Source organism: Protopterus annectens, chromosome 6.part0 (genome assembly GCF_019279795.1).
Source record: "Protopterus annectens isolate FY-2018-M chromosome 6.part0, PAN1.0, whole genome shotgun sequence".
NCBI classification, from domain to species: Eukaryota; Metazoa; Chordata; order Ceratodontiformes; family Protopteridae; genus Protopterus; species Protopterus annectens.
The window spans coordinates 1,072,742,999-1,072,761,843 of NC_056737.1; the positions used below are offsets into that span (position 1 = coordinate 1,072,742,999).

Sequence of the window (18,845 nt, forward strand, 5' to 3'; positions counted from 1 at the left end):
CAGCTGGGAAAATGCATGAATGCTTTCAAAAAACATTTTTCTCCAAGTCATTTCTCCTTATCAGATTAGAGACATGAGAACCAGACACAAAACTGTTTACTAAAAAAGCCTTATAATATTCAATATTCTTTTTCATTTGCTTGCTTTCTGTTAAAACTTGTTACTAGATTAAGCTAATGGCTTTAACCCAGTCATTCCCCTGTGCAGGATTGTGAAAAAGCACCCTAATTTTAATGTTTCCATGCTCTATTTTAACCAGAGTTTTTCTACATTGCAATGCCTACATTTCTTAAAACTGAACAAGGAGAAAGAGAGAAGGGAGAAAGAAACAAAAAAGAAAAACAAAGTGCACTGATTTACATTAGTATTCCCATTACACTTAAAATGCTGAAAAAACTTTATTTGATAACATGTAGAGAAAATCGTGCACAACTTAAAAATAGTACTGTTAAAAAATAGTTTTGCTTACAGTTAACTTTCTCCCTCCTCTTCCCCTGTCCTGAGTATTTTTCCAAACATTAATGACATGAAGTAGGGCATATGCTTTACAATCCCCTGCAAGTTTAACCGATTCCAAAAACGTCCAATATTTCCAGATTTTCTTGTTCTGTCATGTTTCACAAATATAATTATTGCTTTGTAATCCCACATTTGTCAATTTCCAAGTTACTGATTTCATTCCCCAATTGTTAATTACATGAAGTAGGGCATACGCTTTAGAGTCCCCTACAAGTTTAACGAAGTCCAAGAAAGGCCAATATTTCCAGATTTTCTTGTTCAATTTCTGTTCATCTCCTTCTCCCAAACCCTGTCTCTGCTTCCTTTCCAATGTACTCTCTATTCTTCTAGTCAGCTTTTGTGCTTTTTTCCCCTCTCTCCAGCATTTTCTGTTGAAACACTGGAAAAGGTTTCTGTGTGGTCTTTATTACCAGAAGAACAAGAAGCAGACTCTCCTTCACAGCTCACTTTTTGTTAGGAAGACTTTTGTATTTCTTCATTAACATGTACGTCATCAAAAAAATGATTTTGTTTCTCCAGGTTAAAATTCTTTGAAGACAGCTGGATACAGCAGTTTGAATTTCACGCCTTCTTGACATTTTTGAATAATGGGATAAATTTACTCATCTGCCTGGTGTACAATGAGTAATCATTCACGACAAACACTCGGCTGTCTTCCACTAATAGTATTTTGCCCTTTTTCCTCAGTTTTGTCAGAATCAACTCATTCTGCTGCTAAGATTGCACTTTTACTATTAAAGGTCTACATTGTTTTCTCATACCCAGGTTTGGAGATGCACACACTGTGCCCTTTCAATTTACAATTCCTGTTGTGGAATACCAGTCCAGTTGCTTATTTAGTATTTAGTATCCTTCATACTCAATCATTTGATATTCTCTGCATTTCAGAAACCTGGCTAAAACCTACTACTAAAGACACTGAAATTATTCCCCAGGGCTATAATATAGTAAGACTCGACCGTCCCAACCGCAAAGGTGGTGGTGTTGCAATTCTTTTTAAAAATCATCTGAATATCACTACCCTTCCAGACTCTCCAACTCAAGATAACAAGATAGAAGTCATCATTGCTAAACTTCAATTAAATTCCAAAAAATCCCTTTATATCATTTGCATGTACCTGCCTCCTGGTAACAATATACCTATCTTTGAAAATTATCTCAGTTGGGTATCGGCTACTTATCCTCAAGAAACCATAATACTAGGCGACCTTAACATAGACTGGAATAGCATTAATGCTGAAAACCCTTCATCTCATATCAACCTTCATAGTTTTACCCAAACTATTACTTCAACTACTAGGCTAAATAAACATAGTAATAGAGAAAGCATTCTAGACTGGATACTTATAAACAGAGTCGAACATAACTACTGAACAGGAACCCTGCCTGATGATGTTAGTGATCACTCTTTAACTTTCATAACTAGGGAAAAGACTGATTGTACTATCCCCCACATTACAAGAAAAGTACGCATCATCAAAAATTTTAATCCAGACCTGTTTCAGACTGAACTTGGGTTATGTAACTGGAACCCCTTAAAAATGCTTCCTCTTGAAAATGCAGTAATCTACTTTAATATAACTTTTTTATCCATTCTTGATAAACATGCTCCTGAACGTAGTATTAGAATGAAATCTAATTCAGCCCCTTGGCTCTCCCATGAGACAAAAAAACTTATTCTTACTAGAAATAAAGTCTGGGCCTCATGGAGATCCCACAGAAATAACCCTGACTTTCTACACTTCCGTCAGCTTAGAAATTTAACTAAAAAGGCAGTAATATCTGACAAAAAGAAATTCTACCTTGAACTACAGCAAAATCATCTTAACAATTCTAAACTCTTCTGGTCCTCAGTCAATAAACTCCTCACCCCAGGAACCTCTAAAACACCTTCCCCAATTAATGCTGACCCTGACACCCCTCAACAAACTGCAGATGCCAAGGTCATCGCATATCCTATATCTATTCTCATAAATAGGACCATCAAAGAAGAAATCATCCCTGATATCTGGAAGGCCTCTCATATCATCCCACTTCATAAAGGTGGAAATTCCACTGACTATTCTAACTATAGACCTATTGCTCTCCTCTCACCCTTGGCAAAAATTATGGAAAAATGTAACCATCATCAACTTGTACAATATCTCTCTCCGCTATGCAGAAGCTTCTTCAGAAAGACAACAAGAAGCACAGAAAAAAGCACCAACATTTAAAACAGTGTTACCATGATGTCACTTCCTTAGATACTTTGTAGCTAAGTTACTAAACAAGCTCGTATCCCCATACATCATATATATAAATAGAGGATACCCGGTTCTTCTGATTTGATTGAGAAGGTTTCTTTGAAAAGGGAAAATGGTTTTTATCAACCACTACTTTTTAATAATGAACATGGACTCACTCAAATAAGGGATGAACTAGTTGTATATACAACAAATGGAGGTTTGAGTGCCAGTACTGATATAAATGGCACTTCAACAGAAGTCGATTTCAAGGTTAGCTTTGTTACAACGTACTTTAAGTATGCAGGTGACCTATGGGCTATTATTAAAAAGAATTGGTATTTTATCCATAATAACCCCACATTATTCCAAAAATTAGGCACATACCCCTCTATCGTGTATAGAAGAGGGAGTAACTTAAAAGAACTACTGCAAAGATGCAGGACAGTTTCTTCGTTCACAAGGCAAAGTGGCACAGTAACTTGTGGATTTTGCAATAGATGTAAATTCTTAAAACCGGGTAGTTCCTTTACCATTAGGGATAGGAAATATACCATTAATTCTAAAATAAATTGTAACACAAAATCTGTTGTGTATGTTGCCTTCTGTGACTGTTGCCCTAGTTTTTACATAGGGAAAACGGACCGTAGGCTAAGTGATCGAATTTACCAACACTGTTATGCCATAAAGAATAAGAAAACTGATAATGCCCTATCTAAACGCATTCTAAACAATGTGGGGCATAGTTTCCACTTTATGGGGATTGAACATGTTACTACGGGAATCAGAGGTGGCCCTCATACCCTAGTTTTGGAAATAAAGGAGCTTGAGTGGCAAATTGGTTTGGATGCCTTCTCCTACCCTGGTTTAAATGAGTGTTGTAATATTTCCTCTGTTCTAAGGTATAAAAGTTACTTGAGATGAGACAGTGTAAAATCACTGTCAACAAGGACATGGTCTGTTTAATTTGTGGCTTATGGTTAAAGTTTTAAAGTTTTTAGTTAGTTTTGTTAATAATGATGTAAATGTACAATTGTTTTAGATACATAGAAAATATTTTTAAATATTTTAAAATAATTTTCATACTTTATTAAAAATGTGCTATAAATTTGTTGCAATCTACCCATGATGTATGGGGATACGAGCTTGTTTAGTAACTTAGCTACAAAGTATCTAAGGAAGTGACATCATGGTAACACTGTTTTAAATGTTGGCGCTTTTTTCTGTGCTTCTTGTTGTCTTTCTGAAGTAGCTTCTGCATAGCGGAGGCGAAAATGCTAATCTTCAAATAAAAAACGTTACTTCTGGTTCTCAAATATTTGTGTGAGTTACTTAAAAATTACTAGTCTTACACTTCCATCAAGGTACATCTTGCAGCCATCTCAGCTTGTCAGCCTATGGATCCCCCTCTTTCTTCTCTGTTTGTGGTCAGCCAGTTTATGAAAAGAGTATTGCAACTGAGACCCCTTTCAAAGCAAATTCCTCCTCTGTGGGATCTCAGTTTTATTTTAAGAAAAACTGAATTTAACTCCCTTTGAACCATTCATTTAGGCTGACTTGCAGTTCATTACTTGTTGAACTGTTTTATTTGCTGCTCTGACATCTGCACAGGAAATATCTGAATTGCAAGCTAAATTGGTGTGTAAACCCTATTTTGTTTTCCATAGGGATAGGGGTCACATTATGCACTAATCCTTCATTCATACCTAAAGTTGTTTTTGAGTTTACCTTGAATTAAGCCATCAGTCTCCCAGTTTTCTTGCCCTAGTCAGAAAACAAAGGAGGACAGCTTCTACAGACGTTGAATGTACACAGGTAGCTCAAGTAGTACCTTGATAGAACCAAGTCGTTTATGATGGCTAAACTGCTGTTTGCTTCCTTTGCTTGGCCTAAGAAATGCCAGCCTGTTTGTAAACAGATTATACCCGGATGGTTGTCCTCTGATGATTATTTTTTTGCTACTCCCACTATGGCATAGTTCTTTCAGGCAAAGTTAAGACATATTCTACCAGGATCCAAAAAAAAAAAAAAACGGCCTTGGTTGCAACAAGATGAAGAAAGATAAAAAATTTCAAATAAGCAACTAAGAAGTGCTTAAAAAACAGAACTTTAATTTAACAAATAAAAATAAATCAGATACATCCAGTAAATCAAGCGCTTTAGTCTCCAACCATTTGGAGACTTCATCAAGACAGAGCATGCCCCAACTGCTAGTAAATTTATAATACAAAGTTAATTACTGAGCCAATCAACATCCATTACATTGGTGACTTTTATACTGTATCTATTATGTATTTATTTATACATGTATTTATTCATTTATATTATAATACATTAGGGTTATTTGAGGTGTACAACATACAGGAAATGTTGAGTTTTTATTAGATTTTATTTACACACATTCAATTGTATTTTAATGTATTTTATAGTTATGTATTTATATGTATTATAGTGGATAATATTTAGGATGATGAATGTTTTATGTGTGGTTATTTGACATTATTAGATGTAAATTATAGGAATAGTCATCGCTCATGAATTATTCATGAACCCTGGATGTTGATTGGTTCATTAATTAACTTTGTATTATAAATTTACTAGCAGTTGGGGCATGTTCTGTCTTGATAAAGTCTCCAAACGGTTGGAGATGAAAGCGCTTGATTTACTGGATGTATCTGATTTATTTTTATTTGTTAAATTAAAGTTTTCTTTTTTAAGCACTTCTTAGTTGCTTATTTGACATTTTTTATCTTTCTTCATCTCGTTGCAACCGAGGCCGTTTTTTTTTTTTTTGGATTGTGGTTTTTTTTTTTGACTTTTAAAAGTTTGATATTTTACCAGGACCTTGCTCTCTTCAGTGCCATACTGGACTCTGGAAGTTTCTAGAGGCTGCAAATTGGTTCTGTATTCATACCTTCCCAAAACACTACAAACTAGACTCCTTCTGTAGGTCTGGAACAGGCTTCATAGTTTCATAGTTTAGTACTAGGCTGTCTGCCCTGAGGCATTTGCAAGCCTAGCCCTAGAGATGTGGCTTTCGCCACCCCATGTAGTGGTACTAAGGTGTATAGAATAAATTTAGAATACTGTGCCTTTGTCTAGTAGTGACACATTGAAGACCCCCTTACTTATTAAAATTAGTTTACTGTGCCTCTGTTAAGTAGCGACACAGGGGTGACCCCCGGGGTAAACCTACGATCTCCCATCCACTCGTCAAGATTTCTCTTGAAGAGAGTCAGTGAGGGGCTTTGCCTCACATGGACTGGGATTTTGTTCCAGAGTATGGGAAGCCTCTGAGTTATGAATCTGTCCCTCCAGCATGTTCTATTCATGTTTGTACTAAGGTTTAAATCTTTGGCTCTCGTGGTTCTTATGGATTTTGATTTTTTGAGGTGGCTCTCGTGGTTCTTATGGATTTTGATTTTTTGAGGTGGAGCATGTCCATCAATTTCTGGTTGGACATGGCCTTGTATGTCAAGCACAGATCACCTCTGAGCAGGCAGTATGCTACTGAATAGAGCTGGAGTTTTTTTAGCCTGGCAGCATATATGACATATATTGGAGACCCTTGATCCTCTTGGTGAGGTACTTCTGGGGTCTCTCCAGCTGTTGTAAGTGCCGGGTGAGGTACATACCAAATGGGGAATTGTACTCAATCATGGGCCTGATAAGGGAGGAGTACAGGGGCACGATGACCTCCTTTGATCTGGATGTGAACCCCTTCATGATAAGGTGGGCAAGGTAGAAAGTCTTTCTAACCACTTTGGCAACGTGGGTGTCAAATGAGAGGTCACTATCAACTTGGGTCCCCAGGTCTCTGATTACTTTTTCCGTACTCAGTGGGTTACTGTCTATGTGATAATTTGTGGGTATTTTGTTTTTCCCAAAGGGGATGACTATACATTTCTTGGCATTCAGTTTAAGGCCGTGATTCTGGCACCAGTTGTCCTTTTCGGTGAGGCCTTTCTGTAGGACGTGTGCGTCAGCTGGTGTATCGACTATGGCACCTAGTTTGCAGTCATCTGCGAACTTTGTCAGCCACAACCCTCCCATGTTTGCTTTCACATCTGAGAAGTAAATGCCGAACAAGAGGGGTCCCAGGACAGAGCCCTGTGGGACACCACTTGTGACTGGCTTTGAGTCTGACATGGCTCCCGCAATCTTGACGTTATGGGTTCTGTTCTTTAGCCAGTTTGCAACCCATCTTGTGACATATGGATTTACTTTTAAGCTGTTTAGCTTTTCTATGATCCCCGAGTGGGGTATTGTGTCGAAGGCTTTGGCCAAGTCCAGGTAGGCTGTATGGACTGCCTTGCCCTCATCAATGGCTCTAGTGACTGTTTCGAAAAAGTCAACCAGGTTCAAAAAGCATGATCTGCCTTTTACAAAGCTGAACTGGGTGGGATCAAGTGTCTGTAGGTCCCCAATGTTATTGTTTGAGTTCCATAATAATTCTTTCCATAGCTTTGCAAACCAGGCTGGTCAAGCTTATGGGGCGGTAGTTCCCAGGGTCTGTAGTGGAGCCTCCCTTGTGGAGTGGTACCACTGTTGCTGTACGCCAGTGTTCAGGTACATATCCTGTAGTAAGGCTAAGGTTAAATAACATTTTTATATGCGGGTTTAGCTCCTCTTGGAGTTCACGTATCACGCAGCCGGGGATACCATCAGGTCCCATAGATGCTGTGTTTTTTGCTTTGTTGAGGGCGGTTCTCACCTGGACATCAGAGATGACAGGGAGGTTACATTCAGCTGAGTTGAGTATTTCTTCTTTTGGAGGTGAGGGAGGGGAGAAATTTGCACTGAACCTGTCTGCCAGAATGTTGGCAATATCTGTGGGTTTGGTAAATTTTTTGTTGTTGTGTACTAACTATGAGCATATATGATTGATTCCGCCCAGGTTTCTAACATAACTGAAGAATGCCTTGTGGTTGTCTTTAGTGTCCTTGGCGATTTTTCTCTCAAAGTTGGCCTTGGATGTTTTTATGAGAGAACGTAGCTTTCTACTAGTGCTAATCAGAGATGCCTTCCCTTTATGGGATTTTGCTCTGTCTTGCAGTAGCTTCCTTCTTTTGTTATACAATTTGTTTATGGCTGGGGTCCACCAGACAGGACGCTTTCCTTTGGTGGAGAGGGTCTTGGTTTTATTTGGGATTGCACAATCCATGCATTCTTGGAGATGTCCGTAGAAAGCATTTGTGTAGGATTTAGCATTGTGGGATGTGGTTTCCATTGGCCCTGAGGGCTTAAATTATACCATCTCAGTCTTGAGAAGTGTAAAGTCGGATTTTGAGAAGTTTCTCACTGTAGTCTTTTGTGCTGGGGGTGGAGGTGGTAAATGTATATCCAGGGTGATTAGTTTGTGGTCAGATCTCACCAGTGAGGGCAATACTTCTGGTGTGGAGCATTTTGTCCCCATGTTTGTGATGATCAGGTCTCGTATATTATCCCCCCTTGTGGGAGAGGTGACTAGCTGTTCCATTGCATTTGAGTTTATGAATTCCAGGAACCTTTGGGCTAGGGGGTTAGGGCTAGAATAGTGCACCCAGTCTATGTTAGGGTAGTTGAAGTCTCCCAATATGATGGTATTTGGTGAGACATTCATATCTTCCAATGCCTTAAGGAAGGCTGAATGGGGTTCTTGAGATTGGGAGGGTGGTCTGTAACATGCAACCAGTTGTATAGCAGTTTTGCCTATGGTTAGCTGCACCTGGATGGTCTCCGATGCTTCATGAGTTGCCACTAACCTAGAGGTGTGGGTATCCTTGATGAATATGGACACTCCCCCTCCCTTTGTGGTTCGGCCCGAGTTTTGGGGCCGAAAAGCATGATACGAGGTAAAGCCTGGTAGCGCTGGGGTGCTCTCAGGAGCCTTGAACCAGGTCTCGGTTACAGCGCAGACATCGATGTTCTCCATACTGAGGAGTGCTTCGAGAGCCTGCATCTTGAGATTTAGACTTCTGGCATTGAGCAGCATTACCCTTAATTTTTTTCCATTTTTGTTTTTTAAGGAGGTGGGTTTGTCTTTTGAGCCTTGCCTAAAAAAGGCACTATGGGGGTGGCAAGAGCCTTAGCCAATATCCGGAAGCCCAGTGGCGACAGGTGCAAGCTGTCCCTTGCAAAGCAGCGTGGCTTGACCAGCATGTCATCCCAAGCAGACAGACATTGGATCCCCTAGAATGACACCAGTAATTGAGCCAATTATTAAAGCTGATTATCTTGTCTTTGTATTGTGGCATCATTCTTGGTGAGGGCAGGATGCTGGTCAGGGTCATACCAGCCTGGGCTGCATAATCAGAGAGCTCATCAATGTCTCTTTTCATGTAGTCCAAGGAGGTACGTCTCACGTCATTCACGCCGGCATGGACAATGACAGAGTCATATCTGTACGTACTTTTGAGTGACCTGAGTGCGTGTGTTATATGGCGGATCCTAGCCCCTGATAGGCAGCTTACCGTTACCCTCTCCTTGTTCAGCCTGGTAAGTGGGACGTCGGTGTGTCTGACTATAGAGTCACCTATCACTAGTGTATCAGGCATAGTGTTTGGCCTTAAGGGCTGTGATTTATTGACACACCGATTTATTGAAGTATGTGTTGCATGTGTTATGTTTTGAGGTGGTGAATTTTTGGACCATTCTCCATGGCCTCATGTGCCCTTAACCTTTCTCTTACCAGGTAGTGTAAACTTTGGAAAACTGCTCCTGTGTTACTGTAGCATTGAGAATGAAGAATATAGTACAATTGTGAAAGTTCTACTTGCCCATACAGTACATGTTCGAATTTCTTCACTGCCTGTAGTAGCTGCACCCACCTACCATTCTCTTTTGTAGATAGTTGAGGTGGTTGACTTTTTGTAATGATTGTTGGTTCAGGAAGAATCTTCCATCCTTTCTTGGGGTAGAAAAATCCTGAAGATTTTCCTCTCTCTGGTTGCTGATGTACTTCTTTCCAAAAAAGGTGTAGCGTATTAGCAGCCAGAGAGAATGAGTAAGAGCTAGAGCTTTGGCAAGCTTGCTGGGTGCAGCGTCCTTGGTAGGACACTACCCATTGGCTATTGCAGTAATGAAGAAATTTGAACATCTACAGTTACGGGTAAGTAGGACTTGCACAAATGTCCTTTTTGGCAAACAGGTTCTGAAATCGATTCATCACTGATGCAGGTGGCAGTAGGAATCTCTCCTTCCCTTTCAAGGGATTCCCCCTCATCAGCCAAGACAAACTCTTCTTTTCCCTCCTGTCATTCAGCACCTGTTGAAGCAGTGATGGTAGAAATGGCCCCTACTCTTCAGGCGGGAGTCGAGTTTTATTCTGTTGAAGCAGTGATGGTAGAAATGGCCCCTTCTCTTCAGACGGGAGTCGAGTTTTATTCTGCTGAAGCAGTGATGACAGAAATGGCCCCTTCTCTTAAGGCGGGAGTCGAGTTTTATTCTGCTGAAGCCGTGATGATAGAAATGGCCCCTTCTCTTCAGGCGGGAGTCGAGTTTTATTCTGCTGAAGCAGTGATGGTAGAAATGGCCCCTTCTCTTCAGATGGGAGTCGAGTTTTATTCTGCTGAAGCTGTGATGATAGAAATGGCCCCTTCTCTTCAGGCAGGAGTCTAGTTTTATTCTGCTGAAGCAGTGATGACAGAAATGGCCCCTTCTCTTCAGACGGGAGTCGAGTTTTATTCTGCTGAAGCCGTGATGATAGAAATGGCCCCTTCTCTTCAGGTGGGAGTCGAGTTTTATTCTGCTGAAGCAGTGATGATAGAAATGGCACTTCTCTTCAGGCAGGAGTCTATTTTTATTCTGCTGAAGCAGTGATGACAGAAATGACCCCTTCTCTTCAGGCAGCAGTCGAGTTTTATTCAAGAATGTTTCTGGTGACAAAGAAAGATGATGTGTGGAGACCAGTTCTGTATCTCTGTATTCTAAACCAGGTTGTGATTGTACCCAAGTTCAAAATGTTATCTCTTTACAACTGGTTACCTCTCATTTCCCATTTGAGTTTTCTCTTGACCTTAGATTTAAAAGATGCTTTATCATCACGTTCCTGTAGATCCTATTTCTATATATGGATCAAGCTTTCACTTCATTACATTACCGTTTGGACTCTTCACTGTTCCAAGGGTATATAGAAAGTGCCTAGCTCCAGTGAAAGCCTATTGCATACTGCAAGGTATTCAAATTTTACTTTATTTAAACAAATTGTTTATCTTTGCAGAGTCTTTTTCAAAGAGTCAGGAATATTTCACTTAGGTCAGAGATCTACACAGACTGGGGTTCTAGGAGAACATACAAAAGTCTTTTTATTTCCTTATCACAACATTGTTTCCTAGTGTATCTCCTAGATATTAGATACCTCACTTCCAAGAGCTTTTCTTCCACAGGAAAATTTTGATCTGTATCTAGATCTGTTCCTCGGATTTCTCACTCTTACTATTGTCTTAGCAAGTGAATTCCTCTGGATGTAGGTCTCATGGCATCGATAATTCTTATGATTCATTTATCAAGACTCCCCATGAAGAAAAAAATCAGTAGTACCAAAAATCTGTATGGTCCCAGCATCAACATCTCCTGTTATTCCAGATTCCAGTTTGGGGTCTGTGAGAATGGAAATTCTTTTGATGGAGAGACCAATTGTATCAGAACCGAGTATCTCATTTTCCTTTCCAGCTCCAGTACAGTCTGTAACAACAGATGCATCAGACTTTGCTTTGGGAACAGTGTCTGTGGGGATTATAGTACAGGGTCTTGGAACAGAAAAGACAGACTTAAACACACAAATTTAAAAGAGATGTTGGTATTTTTGTGGTCCCTAGGACTGTTGCAAGTGTTTACAGACAGCACCACACTGATGTGATATATAAAAAAAAAAGTCAGAACCAGGTCACTTCAGCGAACAGCGGAAGTTTTCCCATAGTTTGCAAACACTTGCCCACCAACCTAAACTTGCCCTTTTCCTCACTGTAGTGCGATCTCGGAGTTGGTGTATATAGTTGGGGGTGTGTGTGGAGGGCACAGCCCCCACATTGGGGGTGTGAGGGGCAAAGACCACACTTGGATGGATTTGGGTTAGTCGACTGTGTGTTCCAGACAGTTGGTGGACAAGTGTTTGTGAACCGAAGGAAAACTTCCACGGTTCACTGAAGTGATTCTCATTGGTTGCTGTTCACAGAAGACATTTTCGATGAATACGTCTTTCGCGGATGTAAAATAGACTGCCTGAAATGAGCAGTTTAGGTAGTCTTGTGACATACTGCAATTTCAGTTTGCTTCGATGTCTGTTAATGCCATATGATAACCATCTTATTTGCCAGAACTGTTTTGTTTGTTATTTTTACTGCCAAATGCTGTGCTGTCAGTTTGCAGGTGTAAAAATAAAATGAAATTCAAACTTTGGACCATTATGTACCACTTGCCTGAAATGCTTATATTTTTCCTTTCTTTCAGTGCAAATCTGTCCAAAGCTGCTTGGGGAGCACTGGAGAAGAACAACACTCAACTGATGATTCGCTCATATGAGCTGGGAGTTTTGTTTGTGCCTTCAGCATTTGTAAGTACTTTTTACAGCAAAGATCCTCTGATCTTTAGGCTTTGTGTGTAATCTTTACCAAATGCATTACACATTTTGCACCGTCTGTCTTCAGGATGCCTGTTTACTTGGCCGATGCACATTGATTGTTATTTTGTGCTGTTGCAGATTTCTGATAAACACTTATCTCCTGCGTGATTCAGTAGTAGATTTCTGTTGTTCAGTGTCTGATAGTTAGCCAGCATTGAAGCATACCAACAGGTTAACTGCTCATTTTTGCTAGTGTTGGCCGCATTTCATGGTGTTGCAGTGTTAAAGGTTTTCAGAGTGAAGCCTACTTGTCTGGAGGACTACATATATTTTTAACCATCAGCTCCTCGGATGAATTTGCTACTGGTCAATGCAGTTTCATTGAGTTTGATAAATGTAAGGTTTTATCCTTCCCTGACTTATTACTTATTAGCATTCTCTTTTGTATTCTTTGTTTTAAATTGTGAATGTTAGTAACAATGTAGATTTTGTCTCATGAAGACAAGGTGCACATGCATCTCAACTGTCCAAATTTTAGCAGAATCTCCAGATTTTTGCCTCATATTTTGGTCAGTTCCTCAAAATATTTGTAATTTTCTGGATTTTTGTGGCAAATCGGTCAGGACTGAATTCACTAAATAATGACAGGCATTTGAGTTTCAGACTTTATATCCTTCAGAAAATGTATGGCAACACAAAACGTTTATTCCAGCAACTTTCTAAGTTTAAAAGAGCAGTGTTTAAAATTTGTCCCTATTTTTGGGGCTTTGTCCAGATTTTTTTTTTTTTTTTTTTTTTTGCTAAGAGGTTGAGAACTATGAAGGCATACGTGTTATCTTCAGCAGCTTTACTGTAGTTGCAGGAATAGCCTACATTAGAATCAATTTTCAGTAACCACAAAACATAAACTGTTAATTTTTGAGCCAGTATGGATTAAATGTCAGCGTGTGGCATTCCTAAATGCATTCATAAAATGCTAAGGATAATGACTTCCTGCTGAATTAAATGGAAAAACAAACCACCAGTAATCATCCACTGAAGATGTTTATTAAAACTTAAACTCTTTTTTCCGTTACTGTGGACTTCATCAGAAGACGTGAGAACCAGTGAATAAACCAAATTTATTGGAAAACTGTGTCACATGAAAATGATGCAGTCAGTGATGCAATAAAATCACAAGACCAAACATACAAAAATAGCAATAAATAAAAATGTCTCATAATTTAGCTGCTCTCAGTTTTAAAACACTATTTATACAGATAAAGGAGTCTAACTCAGTGCTTATCATGTGTTGAGTCTTAGCTGCCAAATCAGTTCTGTAATCCTCAAGCCGCGGTGGTGCAGTGGTAGCGTTGTTGCCTCACAGCAATAGGTTCTCCTGTTCGATTCTCGGCTGGAGTGCCTTCTGTGTGGAGTCTACATGTCCTCCCCGCTGTCAAGTGGCGTTCGAAAGACATGAGTGAATGGGCATGCCTTCGCTGAAGGTTGGACATCAGGCTGGCAACTTAGCACCATAAAAAAAAATCTACGGCCAATCATTAGCAGACGACCCCTAACCAGGAAAAGCCGAAAAGACAAACAATCCTCATACATGAAACAACATTGATTATATGCTAGAGTATCTTGGATGCAACAGTATTGATTACATGCTAGATTATTATGGATACAACAATATCGATTACATACTAGATTACTGTGGATACAACCTAATCGATTATATACTAGATTATCGTGGTGGTTAATTAGTCTTAGAATCACTCTTGTGTTCAAACATTTGTTTCAAATGTAGACTCCCTTTTAATATAAATTTGGGTGTAGAAACTAAACTAGTTGATGCCATAATTCCAGTTCTTCACAGTAGCATTTTGAAAAGCTATATTATCCACAGAAGAAAAAGATAAAACCATTGGAAGTGTGTGGTTCCTGTTGCTTTTCTAACAACTCTAAGCCAAAGGCTTCTTGATAATAAGAGCAAATCTTTCAGTCATAGCTATAAAAAGTTTTCATTAGAAATGCCATCCAAAAAAGTCTTGTGAGCAACTCCTTTCCAGGAACATGTTTTTACAATATCCATTTCCTTTAAAAAATGGTGTCAGAAGCCATACAGGCCAAACAAACTGACTGTCTCTAAACAGAATTATTCTTTAACTACAAAAGATGACTACTGTTGAAAAATAATATTTTTTCAAAAAATTGGTTTTCTGTGCACTGAATCATCTTTGAAAATAGTGACATCCAGTTATGATGAATCAGACAAAGCGGTAGGAGTTCATGTTAATATTTTCTTTTAACCTATTTGCTCGCTTATGCGTAATTTCCTTTGTGCTGATGGTATATGTAGTGTAGGAGTCAGAGGAAATTTGTTGTGCTTAATCTAGTTGAAGCTGTCATTTTATATTATATGCTGTCCATACGCGTATTTTGCCTTTTTCTCTTATATCCTCATCTACATTTCTTATAGTTATTTCACTCCTTTTACTGTCTGTATCTTTCAGCACTGCACTGAGTAGTACTGACAAAATCCTTTAGTGCACCACCTTTCTGCTGGCTTAAATCAGTGGAAAGACAAGAATACCCCTTGGGGCTTTGCTTCTGCCAAATTTTTTTCGGAAAAGTGCCTGGTGTCTTATCCTCAAGTAACCGGCAGTGCTCTGGAACTAGCAACCGCCCCTAATTTCTTTCTTTCTTGTTTTTTAACATCTTCATTTAATTAGCACTTAAGACATAGGCAAACATTTATTTATATAAAATAACATAATTTCTCATTTTTAATCCATTTTCTGTAATACTGCCCTTTTCCTAAGGGCCAACTTATTTTTCTTTGTATCCCTCCCCAGTCATAATTTGCCCCTCGTAGTGCTGGCTCAGAGCAGTAATTCTTACCTCTGTAAGGACTGGTGCAGCAATCTGTAAAACAGCTTGAACCTGTAAGGTTCTATTTGTTTTACATTTAATGCAGCTTTTGACTCCTGCACTAGATTAAAGCACAGTGACAACTTTTTGAGCATACCTGCTAATGTAAACACAGTTCAGCTGACTTATAAATGTGGATGCTCACACTGATTACCTCACTTTGACTTGGGGGCTCTGACCCGCTTTGCTGCACACCCACTCCCAATTCCCACCCACACCATCACATTTTTACACTCTGCACAGAATCCGTCCCACACTATACCCATTTTAAATAGATACCACTGTTTGCCAATGACAACAGTAGTGCAGCTAAATGTTGCTTAATTCCCAGCAGAATCTCTCAATAAAACCTTAACTATAAAAAGCAAGTATTTCCCTTTCACTTTCTTTTCTCACCCACCGTTTAACAGACCAGCCATCTAATTCCACAACATAAATATCACATAATACTATTTCAGGTGGATAGGGGCCTAACCCCTGCCTCCAACCTATAACTGTCTACACAAATACATCGAAAACACATACTACTCACTCTGTCTCATAAGTACGTCTTCTCCATAAGCCAAATCCACTTCTGCAGGCTTCACACCTTCCTCTGTCTGTCATCCTTCACTTCTCAAAAGCAGTCATCCTAACCTTTCTTTGTATATCTAACTCTACACCGTCTGCTTAATTAACTTTTGTTTATACACCCATTCCTCACCACTTCTGCACCACTCAAAATGGTGCTCCTTCACATTATGGCTGTACTTTGGTGTTGTGTAAAAGGTCAAACTTCACATGGTCAACTTTCTGAAAAGTTAAACGACACAAAATAAGAAAAATCTACATTTTTGCAGGGGGAGCATCCTCACACCCACTGCATATTATATATGCCAAATCTGAGATCGCAGTACAGTGGGGAAAACTGTAAATTCCCCAGGTCCCACTGTACTACAATCTCCAGACAAAGGCTTTGACTTTTTAGAAAGTCGATCATGTGGTCTCGACCAACTGAAGTTTGACTTTCTGATTAGTTGATCTTCTGAATGGGACCTAGTACTTCTACTAACACTTCTAGGTCACATCACATTTTATCTCAATCCAATCCAATCCATTCCACAACAGTGCAACTCCCTTCCTCAAGCACCATATGCCAAACCAATCCTCTTTCTCATTTACACCATGCTTTCTCTGCCAGTTTGTACCCTGCAATACCTTCTTCAACTACAGTTACACATACAATAGGTGCACACACGTTAAATGAAACTTAAAGCCCAAGTACAGACTAAAGTGGTTCCTACCACATTAACTGCAGTCTATCCCTGGAGGTGACATCCGGCCAGATCTTGTTCTCTGTCCTCATACTCCACCCAGCTGTACTTCACAAACTACATTTGCTTCCACCTTTCCTCCTCCTTCCAAAGTGGCACCAAACTCCTCCTCCTAAACATGAATTTGAGAAGTATATGTAACAAAATATCTGACTTAAACACCTGCATACTGTAGCTTCACACTCCCCTGCTATACTTGTGGTCATTGAAACCTGGCTGTTACTGAATACGAAGGACGGTGAAATCCTTCCTCCAGGCTACAGTATAATCAAAACTGATAGAAAACACAAAACAGCTGGCAGCATAACAATTAGAAGTATCCCAAAACTTACTTGCCTACACCCACTCCTATTCTTAACCAGTGCAGACACTTGTATTGCTATCCTTGACGTAAACAAAGAAAGAGTATATGTATCATAGCAGTATACATTCCACCCAGAAATAACACTGTTACTATTGAAGATATCCGGCACTGGGGCTTCCATGATATTCACCACGAAAGTGTATTAGGAGACCTGAATGCAGATTGTCATCTCATTACTTCTGACAAAGCCAGTCTGTCTTTGAACCTGTTTGACTTCATTTAAAACACCACCAAGAATAAACAAGAAGGGCAGTAGGCAGTCCACTCTCTACTGGATGCTGACTAATGCTCTAGACAGAATTAGCACTGCTGATTAACTACCAGACACATCAGTGACCACCTGCCAACATTTGTAGTATGGCAAACAAATCATACAGTAAAACCCACCTGATTCAGCGATGTATGTAGACTATCTCTGTTCAACAAAGTCAACTTTATCTCCCACCTCCATAAATACAATTGGAATAATCTAAAAAAAAAACATGCCCCTAGAAAATGTTGTATCTCATTTCAGCTCCACATTCCTAACCGTACTAAATAGAACAAAAGGAGTAAAATCTCCCACCTCTAGAAATACAATTGGCTAACAAAGGAGACCAGGCAGCGAATGTTGCAGAGAGACAAATCTTAGAAACTAGATTCCAACAACAAAACACAGCAAAACTGGCAGAACTTCAAATACCTAAGAAACCTATACAATCAAAAAATTAGAACAAAAGAAAAAGCCTATTACATCAATATGCAAAAATAAGCACCTTCATAATCCCAGTGAGTTCTGGTCAACTATGAATAAATGTTTACTCCTGGCCAAACAGTAGCACCATTTCCTTCTTTCAGTAGCAGTTCAGACTCTATACCCATTCAGTCTGACATAGTTTTACTCAGTCAGTCCTCTCTTTACTCAAAAATAGCCCTACCTCAAAACTAACTGCCCCTTCCATTGCAGACAAACTGCCATTCTCTTTGTCTTTTCAACCGGACTAGGACCATAGCGTCAGCACACCTCCTCCCAACTCTACTTTATGCATCATCCCCATTCTTATAAATCTACATACTACCCTTAAAAGCAAACTTAAATTGCAAAATTCACAGCAAATCTATCAACAGGCACTAAAACATCTGGACTGTCTTGAACTACCTATCTGATTTACAATCAGTTGCTCAGAGCTCACAAACATATAATTGAAGCAGACAACTGCCCCACTCTAAACAATTCACTTCAGCTCTACTCCCACAATTCACTCCAGCTCTACTCCAACAAAGAGATCTTTGCTCAGCCAATAAATCTTGACTCATTGTCGCCAAGTCTAACAAAGTTGTAGGAGAATATCCACAACAGAATCACCACCAAAACACTAAGCTGCCAGGAAACTCTAGCTTGTTATTATTTTATATTTTATAATTATTGTGTTAGCATATTAGAGTTTACAGAAACTGGTTAGGTATACGTACAGACATTTAATTTCTGACTGCTGCTTTAAGAAGTTTAATGACTCAGACAATGTAACAGCTGATAAAATTGGCGCCAGATTTTGAATTTAAGGTGTTTATGGGACAATGTTGGTGTTCTGATGAAGCTCACATACAGTGAGTGAAAGCGCTTAACCTGTCAGTTCTATTTTATGGATGTTTTTAAATTGAATTTATTTTTTTTACCTCATGGATGTCTCTATGTTGTGAATAAACTCTCGTCCTCTCTTATTGGAGTTTCCTGGCAAAGTTGTAGGCGACTCTTTTTTACTCAAATTATGTAGCAAAACACTTATGTTTTAAGCAGGCCGTAAAGCAGTATCTAAATAATTCCTGCATATTCTCCTGCTGTTACCCAGGATAACTGCCCTGTATCGGTTCTTCTCTCTCTAAACCTTACCAACTCTACATTTTACCTTCACAAACATCTCCTTGTCATGCCTACCTTTTCCTTACAAGTATCTTCTTTTCCATCACAAACATCACTCTTTCCTTGCAAATCT

At 39.3% G+C, this 18,845-nt stretch overlaps 1 protein-coding gene across 3 annotated transcripts in view; it reads left to right on the top strand.

Moving 5' to 3' along the window:
* TDP1 (tyrosyl-DNA phosphodiesterase 1) overlaps positions 1-18,845 on the top strand; it is a 2,057,997-nt gene that overhangs the window by 1,247,486 nt on the left and 791,666 nt on the right. For all 3 annotated transcript variants that reach the window (XM_044074699.1, XM_044074698.1, XM_044074697.1), the window contains one exon: positions 12,171-12,273. In XM_044074699.1, the coding sequence (XP_043930634.1) occupies positions 12,171-12,273 (103 nt within the window). The remainder of the gene's footprint in view (positions 1-12,170; positions 12,274-18,845) is intronic.